Genomic DNA, 9,688 nt, shown 5'->3' with positions numbered 1-9,688 from the left:
GTCGTGGAGACGACGCTGCGGGGCGTGGGACACGGGGAGGCGCAGCGCTGGTGAATTGGCCGCACGCGGGATGGCAAAAAAAGGGGCTTCTCCGGGGGGCCCACCCGCGAAAGCGCTCACCACGAAGGTGCTCATCACGAAAGTGATCAAAATAAGATAGTTTCCTTGAAGGGCCTTCCACAAGCTTGGCCTCCTCAAAGTGGCTTCACCACGTGGCCCCCGCAACGTGGCCTGAACAACTGGCTAGCTGCAGAAATGCCCGCCCCAAAGGAACATCCCACGCACGATGCTCGGCTATGCCAGGAAAATAAACCACATCAAGAAGGTCCTATACAGAGAGAAGGCGAAGAGAAGCAAAAGAGCCAAGTGCCACATCCAGCACGTGCCCTACAGCGATCGGCACAAGGAGAAGGTGACCCTCTGGTACAAAAGGGGGACGCTCACACAGGTGATTGAATATGCAGAGAGGGAAAGGGGCCTGTTCCTCCTCAGTGACTATGGGGAGGCGCGCACAAAGGGGGGAAGTCATTTGGTGCCACCTCGAAAGGGTACCCACCTAGGAGTACTTTCTCCTGAGAATGGCCCTGCATGGGTTGGCGCAACACCCCAGGGGGTGCCTCGCCATGGGAACGAGCATCATGAACAGGAACACGCGAATGGCGGGGGGAGGAGGAATCACAACGGCGGGACCTCCTACGAATTACTGAGCACCACGTCGCCAAAAGGTGCCCGCCCAGGAGGCACTCCAACCTCTCCTCACACAAGCGAAGAGAGCATCACGGTGGGGAAAAAATATCAAGACGGGCAGGAAAAAGAACAAATTGAACGAAGCGGAAGAAGCGGAAGAAATGAACAGAGCAAACCAAACCGACTGCTGATCCACTACCATTTGGGGAGCGTAAAAAGCATGATGACCATTTTGGACAAGTGCCAAGCGTACAGGTACAAAAATGATACCCTCTTGGGGGACATTTGCCAATCCATCCCCTCGCTCGACCTACGAGAGACCAACGTAAAGGACCTCCTGACCATTCTACATGCATTCATTAAATTAAATTTTTTCCATGAGGGTCATTTTAATTACCTTTTTTTTTGTCTCCTAAATGAGCATCTTCTGAGCAACTCCCATTTGATATCCCTCCTGTTCGTTTTGTCTAACGTAGAAAGGATGAACGCTTTGAGTTGCCTCCTCCTCTACAGAGTCAATTTTATGGTGCTCCACAGGATGCACTCCCTCTCCCTGCACCAGCTGCATAATGTGCTGAACGCCTACCTCAACATGTGCAGGCGGTTGTCCGTTCGGGGAGAACTTCAACGGGGAAGTGCACACCAGGTGATAAAGACGGATGGGGGGGGCTCCCCGAAGATCAATTCGAAAAATTTTGAGCTGTTTTACAAGCTGAGGTTTGACGAGGCAGCCCAAGCAGGGGAGACTGCCAATCATAGCACTCCCCGCAACTGCATTCACCTCATATTCCGCCTCATTGACAGCCTGAGGAAGAAAAAGATCCCCGTGGAAAAGCTGAGCAAATTCATAACCCCCCAGGATTGCCTCAACAAAGCTTTCGTCACCCACTTGAAGAGAGAAATAGGCCTCCTCTTTGTGAAGAAGCTAAAATGTGAACACGTCCTCTTTAACCGCCTGGAGAGGAAGCGTCTGTATCGGTTGAGGGATTCCATTTTGGGATCTCCTAAAGGAAGGGGCCCCCATGGGGAGGAAAGCGCGGCAGAACAGGGAACCCCCCAGTGGCATTCCCACACAGATGAGAAGACTCAACTGGGGACCCACTTAAGGGAGCAAGAACTGAATTCGGCGCGTACCTTCCCACAGCAGAAGGGGGGGCACACAGGGTCGGCGGCTATCCAGTTGAAGCTGATAAGGAGGATGAAGCGGCAGCTGGACGCCCGGCTCCTCGTGCCGCTGATCAGGGTGTGCGACTTTCAGGAGGGTGATCATCACGATGGGGATGGCCGCTCAATCGGCATGCGCGATGTGGATGACCGCTCAACCGCCCCGCGGAGGAACCCCCCCCTGGACCTGCTCCTCCACGGCTACAAACACCTGCCCCTGAAGTTCGATGCAAAGAGCCTCGTGGTGACGCTGAGCTGCTTCTCCCAGCGAAGGCAAACACAAACGGATGAAGTCCTTCACATGCTATTAAACCTCATGGAAAAAAAAATAAACAAATTTACTCCAGAGCAAATAGTAGACATGATGAACAGCATCTCCACCCTGAGAGATGAAAGAATACCAAATGGCACTCTCAATTTTTTGATTAGATTTCTCTTTAACAAAAATGGGATTATTTACATGAAGGACACACATGTGAGTACTCTCCTAAATGTGATTCAAAAAAAAAAAAAATTTATTAACCAAGACGGTGTTCATTATATAAGTCACTTTGTTGTTAACCATAAGCCGCATTTTAAAAATGTGAAAAATATGTTTTCCTATTTTTCCTTCCATTTTCATTTTAACACTTTTGGTGACCACTTTTTAAGTGCACTTTATTGTTCCTTCTTGGGTGGCGGCAGTGGTGGGTACCTCCTCGAGTTGGATCTCCTCAATCGAGTTTTATCATCCACTTTGGTAATTCCCTCCTTCTGGAAATATCAAAAAAGGGTCTTCAAAAAAATTGACACTTGTCTGTTGTGCACTTTGAGGAGAATGAACCGTTCGGACTACTCCCCCCGGCGGAGGGACCTCTCTCATGTGGTCGAACTTATTTCCCACATGAACAGCTCCCTCACGAGCGATGTTTACAAAGCGTACGAGGGTGAAATAAATCAAATGAGAAGGAAGAAACGTTCCCCTCGGGGGGACATCACAAATTTGGTATGCGGAACGACGAATGGCGCAAATGGACAAGTCAGAAAAGGGAACTCTACAAAGATTGAAACACACAAGGATGGAAAAAAAAAAAAAAAAAAAAAATTGCAATTTTATTATGCACACAATTCGTACAATGAAGTGTACTTCATGACGTCATCCTTCAATTTAAAAATCTTCATTTTGGTCAAAAAAATTCTCCAAAAGGTGTTAAATGGGAGGGGATGTGCTAACCTGCACAGTGAAGAGATCGCTCTCCTGATAAAGGCACTAACAAATCTGCACGAAATGAAAAAAAAAATCACGCAGATGAACAAAACGTACACCTATTTTTACGTTGCAACGAAGTGGAGATGCAAAAAAAACAGAATTGTAAACACGTATTTTTTAAAAACAATTAACCAGATTGATAAGGATATTCTCCAATTTTTGTGCAAAATGGACCAGGAAAGGATCTTTCTCTGCAACGTCCACATGCTAAGGAGTAACTACCTGTTTGAGCCGCTAATGAACGAACAACTCGTGCTGTCCCACCTTCAGCAAAGTGTGCGCCGAATGGGGAACAAACCAGTCAGCACAGGCACCGCCGTTCTTTTCTTTAATTTTTTGAGTTCCTACAAAATTGACGAAATGGTGTTGTCCAGCAGGGGTGTACGCATGAAGGATGTGTTGCACAGTCGGGGTGTGCCTCGAGCAGGTAAAAAGAGGGGCGTCCAACTAGCTAACCTAGATAGCTAAAAAAGAAATTTTTTTTTTTTTTTTTTTTTTTTTCCACCTTTTCGCCTGCACTGTTCATACATTTTCCTGCTGGTTTACCGCCCCAGCACGCGATTCAATTTCTGCGTGAGCGGCGGATGTGTGTGCAGTTTTGCAGGACGCCATTAGTGCGCCGTTACAGTGCTGGCGTTATGCAATCGTCATGCTATCGACATGCCCCCCCGCAGGCTTCGAAGAACTGGAGGGGACGCTCCTGAAGGCCTTCCTGGTCAGCCAAAAAGTGGAAAGTCCATACCGAAAAAGAGAAAAGCTGTTTGCACACATGTACAGTGAGAAGAAGAGGCAAAAGTCCAGCATAAAAAACGCCATAAAGCATTTCTTTTTAACGTATAAATTCACAAATTGGGAATATTTAAAAAAGTACCAACAGGAGAGGAAAATCTACATAAATAAAATTTCGAACAACCTGGAGAGAGAAATGTTAAAAAGGAAAATAAAAAAAATGGACGATCTGGTTAAGCAGAATGGCACCTTTAGGCATATGAACAAGTACAACAAATTTTTAATTTGCAAATTTGCCTCAAAATGGAAGAAGAAAAAAAAATATTTAGTCCTCAAGAGCACCATTAATTCGTCCTATGTGGACGCAAATGACATGATCGAGTTGTTGTTCAGCTCAGTGGTTATGTCCATTCGGCATCTTGTCAATCACCCTAAGGGGAGTTCCCCCCGCGCACGCGAGCGTCCCACGTGTGAACCACCCACCTGTGAACCACCCACCTGTGAACCACCCACGTGTGAACCACCAACCTGTGAGCCCCCCACGTCTGAATACCCCAAATGTGTGACATTCCTGCTAAAAAAAATGATTGTCTTGAAAAAGCCCAAAATCGTTAACATCACATACCCCCTCTACTTTAAGCTCCGTCTCTGCATTGAGGCCATCAAATGGGTGTACCCCAAGCTGATGAAAAATTATGGGCACATATTAATGTACTGGAAGAGAGTGCTGGGCGCGCATTTGGGGAGCGACAAGACCTTGAAAAATTATTTCGACTACGCGCAGAGCGGCATCAGCGGGAACCATACGTTGAGCGCATCCCACATGCTAGCAAACGGGAGCGATTGGGGCGGCGCCCCCCACGTGGTTACCCCTGCAAACGGGCAGACGCAGCACAGCCTCACGAACCACGCAAACGACGCCCTCCAAAAATTTCTAACCTACCCCTGCATTTCGCAAACGAATTACAAATATAAATTAAGAAGTAAAAAAAACTACTCCCTCGAGAATTGTCTTTACTTTAAAAATTCCAAATGTTACAAAAACGTAGTCTTTCACGACATGCACGAGCATGTTAGCTACCTCCAAAACAGCTCTCACCAGCTGTACATTAATTTGGTGCACTTGAAGAGGAGACTACTACGGCGAAGTAACAACCAGGGGGGGCAAAAAAGAAGGAAAAAAAAAAAAAAAAAAAACTATAAAAGCGTAAAGCAGTTAAACTGTAATTGTGCCAAACGAAATAGCATACTGTTCAAATGCTCGTTCAACATAGTGGACGTGAAAAAAGTGGAAATGTTTCATAGCCATCTGGTCAGAGTAGACGTGGCTAAGCGTAACGGTACCGGCGACATACGCACGTTTTTTGTCTTTCCCTACGCGCCCTTTAACCTCAACACAGTCGTAAAAAATGGCCCAAGCGAAGATAACACGTTGCAGTTGTGCGCATCCGCATTTTGCAAACGAGAATTATTTTTAACTTTATTTTTGATGAAAGTGGAATTGGCGAAGCATATCCAGACAGAGTAATAGCTGCAAAAAAGAGTTATGTGCTGAGAGTGTGCCCATTTTTTTTTTTTTTTTTTTTTTTTTTTTTCTTTTACTGAATCGGATGTGACAACTGCGAGGCATCGCCCTCGTGCATGGGGGGAGTATAAATTGTGCCTTTCTCTCCTCCTTCAGCTCGTTAATAAGTGCCGACCGCAGTCCACCCCACATGCATTTCTGTGTGAAGCGTAGCCGATTGGCTGCTTAAGCGGATAGCCATCTCTACACACCTCTTCACGCCTCTTCTCACCTCTTCACACTTCTCACCCCTTCACACCTCTTTTCTTATTCCCCATTTCCCCCTTTTCAGGTTTAACATCGTGCCGGTGGCCACGGACAAACTGAACAGCATCCGCAGCAGAAAGCAGCTCCATTTGTACTTATCAGCGAAACTGTTGTGTTGAAGGAGGGGGAAAATTGCAAAGCGAAAAGAGGTGTGCCAGTTTGTCAGTACCATGTGAAGTTTCTTTTTTTTTTTTTATGCCCCCTTTTTTGCGTACATTTACCTGAACATGGTCAGAAAAAACAGCAATTTTATTCTTCCCCATTCATCACGTAAACGGGTGGAGAGTTTTCACAGCAAAGCTAAGCCGAATTGGATTTATTTATCGCTCATCAGCATAGACTCAGTTGCTTTGCGTTTTGGGCAAAACGACGTTGCGCCTTTTTAACAGTGTGGATCACGCGGTGGTATTTTCTTCTTTCTTTTTTCTTCTTTTTTTAATTTACCCTTTGATTTGTTTAACTCAACGGCAGCGCCACAGCGCTGTCGCATTTGTGAAAGCGTACCCACATGGGTGATAAATAGCTGGTTGTGTTTTCCCGTTTCCCCTGCGTAGCCGAGTGGAAGCGGCCACTGCGCTGCTCTGGGGAGGCAAACGCGCCTTTCTCCGAACGAATGGCATGCATGTAGGTGGAACGCCTCGCCTTATGTTGCATTTGCTCCATTTGTTACGTTTATTTTTTCCCCGCGAACGCCTCGCCATCCCGGCGCTTCTATCTATTCGCTTAATTTGTTTCGTTCAAGGTGGCCCAGCAGGGAAGCCCATAAAACAGCTGCCAACGTAGCGTATTGAGCAGCGTAATGCAAACCGCAATACGCATCGTACCGAATTGCATGCTGTTGCGGTTCACCGTGCCCGCTTCCCCCTTTTAACAATTTCCGACGGGCGCGCGAAAGGCCCATATGGTTAGCTGCGTATTGCTGGGCATATCCGGCGAATAGCCTCTCCTTTTCCCCCCTCGGGACATTCACAAAAAAATAACGCCGCCCATTTTACGCGAATTAGCGGAGTACCTACGGTCAAATCGCTTTGTTAAAAGGTTTGTGGCCCCCACGCCATACATATTTTTTTTATGTTTATATTTACGCATCCCCATCAGCGGCCATCGTGATTTTTTTTTTTTTTTTCCGAAAAGGGACGCGGCGCATTTTACCCTCCCTGCGTTAGCCCTTAAACACTGTTTCCCCTCACAGTACATGTATGCATAACGTGACGCCTCCCCATCAATGTCTAGAAGAAGCATACGTTTGCCGGCGGAGGTCAGTAGGATCCTTTACGTCAGGTGAGAGGATTTTACCCCTTGAGAGAGAGAACAAAAGGGGGAGCCCCACAAGTTGTGAAAAGGGGGTCCCAGCTGTTAGCGGCACTGAAAAAAAAAAAAAAACCATCCCATATGTACATATATAGCTGGGATGGCCATTTGGGTGGCCTTTACGCTGGTTCATTGCACAGATAACGTGCGAATAGAATGTAGCTGCCACCCCTGACCGCTGCATCATCACTGATGACCCATCGTGGCGCATTTCCCCCTTCGCAGAAACCTGCCGTACAAAATCTCGGCGGATGAGCTGTACGACATTTTCGGCAAGTACGGCACAGTGAGGCAGATACGGAAAGGAAATGCCGAAGGCACGAAGGGGACATCTTTTGTCGTCTACGACGATATTTATGATGCGAAGAATGCCCTGGACCACTTGTCCGGTTTCAACGTGGCGGGCAGGTACCTCGTGGTTTTGTATTACGACCCGGTGAAGGCTCAGAGGAAGAAGGAGCTGCAGGAGAAGTTGAAGAACGAGCAGGAGGGGAAGAAGTAGGGGAGGGGGAGAAGTACAGGCGGTACGGCGGCGAGAAGGGATATCCCGCCTGGCCAATCACAGCAGAGCGAGGAGAGAGCCCCTACTGAGGCATTCACACCTGATGGGGATGAAAGTTACGTGAGCGAAACAGACTCCGCGTAACGTATCCATATCCTCTCCATTTCTCCCCACACCATTTGGCAGCTGCGTGAAAGCGATCATGCAGAGGTAACACGCGAGACGCAGTTTTGTCAAACGGGCATCTTTTTTAAGTAAAATTTCAGGGGAGTAAATTTTCCTTCTGTCACATGTGACACGCATGGTAAGGTTTCCCCCCCCCTCTCATGGGGACACTTTCTTTTTTTTTTTTTTTTTTTTCGTTTCACGCGATAACGTAAAAATAATTAAAACAATTTTTGTTTAAGTTACAATTTGGAAGAACATGTTTAATTGGACAACCCGTTGGGGGAACTTCCCCCCTTGAGGTAGTCGACGCGGAAAGCGGTTTGCGTCGTGCGTGTGCACGTGGGGTGAAGCGTTACGAATGAGGGGGTCCTCACTTTGACACGCAATCTGAGACGCCATTTACCACTCCATTTGCCCACCGCTACTTCTTCTTGGAGACCTTCTGCTTGGGCTTGTGCAGGTACACGTAGCCGCCCTTCATGGTGTAAACGTTCATCCGGACGATTCGGTAGAGGCGGTGGGAGACGGAGCCCACGTACTTCTTGTTAAAGCCGTGCACATTAATGATGGTGCCCGTCCTGTCAACGTCGATGCTGACGTGCCTCTTGTGCATGGTTAACACCCTGGTGACGTCGATGTTTTTTGTTCCAATGCCTAGCCGGACAAACAGCTTTTTCACCGTCTTCGTCTTGTACCACTTGTCCTTCTCCTTCCCTCCAGGGCTGCCGCTAACGCTGCTAACGCTGCTAATGCTGCCAACGTGGCTAACGTGGCTATTTTCTTTTTCGTTTACCCCTCCCTGCGCACCGTCATTCGGCACCGTTTGGACTTCCGTCAAGGGGGAATTCTTAAAGCTGTAATACTGCTTCGTGTTTCCCCTGTACGTGGGCCTAAAAGGAGTGTAACTGACGTCTTCATAGTAGCACTTGACCCCCTTCCCTGAGAGGACAATTTGGACCGAGTAACCACAGGAAAGGTCTTTCATTTGGTTTTCAATTTTTTTATGTTGCACACTTTTGGCGTTACAGCTAGATATGAGGGCGATGTCTTTTTTTATTTTCCCCTCTTGCTCTATCAGCAGGTGGTAAAACCCCATGTTGTAATTTTTGCCAAAAAAGTATGAAGCTCCCAATTTGGATACCCTCCCAGGCCATTTTGTAAAATAAAAATTTTTTTTTTTTAAGAAATTGTTCCCCATATGTTTTTCTTCATACTGATGGATGTTATTCTTTCCTACATTGGAATCGCAATTTCCTTCTTTCGAAAAAATGCTGTAGCCGTAACTTCCAGACACTCCGAAATGTCTTTTGAACGGTTCACGCAAAGTGAGTTTACGTTTGCCTGCACAGTCGGCGTATGGTGTCCCTCCCCGGGCAGCTAAAACGGTGTGGAAAATCGCCCTCTTCTGCAGTAGTATCATTTTGAAGACAGCACTGCGTTTTTTGACGGGGGAACAACCGCTGGGTGGAGATAAACAAATGGGGACTTAAAAGGTTAGTGATGGGACGGTAGCGTCATTTCTTCCGTTTGAAAAGTTTTCCGAGGCTTTCCAAAGTTTTTTAATTTTTTTTTCTTCCTCCATCGCCCCTCTGTCAAACATCCCAATCGCACACACATGCGGTGAACAGCAGGGGTTGCAAAAATAACCGCGTTATGTACCTACGCTGCACACTTGTTGTACCCCGTTTGGTTAATTTTGCTTTACACATCTGTCCACGCGGTGGTCATTTTGCCGATTTGTTTCTCTCCCAGTGGGGAAGGGCAAAACGGATGAACACTGCCTGATGGGGGGAGACCAATCTGGGGAAAAGCATTCCAAAGGGGAAAAAAAAAAAAAAACTTCAAAAAGGTGGCTCCCCTGAAGGGATGAGCATACGAGAAAGCTTAGTAATAAGTGTTCCCTCTCTTTGAGTAAACTTCAAACTTCAGAGGAGAACTTATCCCCGTAAAGCTCTCCCTTTTAGCCGCATCGTTTCTCTATTTTTTTTTTTTTTTTAGGTAGCTTTTCCTTTTACCTCTACAAAAAGTTTGCATGACTTGTTCATAA

The 9,688-nt window shown here is 46.9% G+C and overlaps 3 protein-coding genes across 3 annotated transcripts; 2 read left to right on the top strand and 1 right to left on the bottom strand.

The window, feature by feature from the left end:
• Positions 1-286: 286 nt before the first annotated feature.
• PVX_123880 (hypothetical protein, conserved) lies at positions 287-5,779 on the top strand (the record flags this gene model as incomplete). Its single annotated transcript, XM_001617288.1, has 4 exons — positions 287-3,527; positions 3,775-5,169; positions 5,230-5,353; positions 5,686-5,779. The coding sequence occupies 4 exons, from the start codon at positions 287-289 to the stop codon at positions 5,777-5,779; spliced, it is 4,854 nt and encodes a 1,617-aa protein (XP_001617338.1).
• A 1,106-nt stretch (positions 5,780-6,885) lies between these two features.
• On the top strand, positions 6,886-7,473 carry PVX_123875 (pre-mRNA branch site protein p14, putative; the record flags this gene model as incomplete). The annotated part of the gene is made up of 2 exons (XM_001617287.1): positions 6,886-6,941; positions 7,197-7,473. The coding sequence occupies 2 exons, from the start codon at positions 6,886-6,888 to the stop codon at positions 7,471-7,473; spliced, it is 333 nt and encodes a 110-aa protein (XP_001617337.1).
• Positions 7,474-8,062: 589 nt separating this feature from the next.
• PVX_123870 (hypothetical protein, conserved) lies at positions 8,063-9,599 on the bottom strand (the record flags this gene model as incomplete). Its single annotated transcript, XM_001617286.1, has 1 exon — positions 8,063-9,599. The coding sequence occupies exon 1, from the start codon at positions 9,059-9,061 to the stop codon at positions 8,063-8,065; it is 999 nt and encodes a 332-aa protein (XP_001617336.1). The 5' UTR covers positions 9,062-9,599.
• Positions 9,600-9,688: the final 89 nt, after the last annotated feature.

Source organism: Plasmodium vivax, chromosome 14 (genome assembly GCF_000002415.2).
Source record: "Plasmodium vivax chromosome 14, whole genome shotgun sequence".
Classification (NCBI taxonomy): domain Eukaryota; phylum Apicomplexa; class Aconoidasida; order Haemosporida; family Plasmodiidae; genus Plasmodium; species Plasmodium vivax.
The sequence above is the reverse complement of the archived record's forward strand: the minus strand, read 5'-3'. Positions and strand labels throughout refer to the sequence as shown.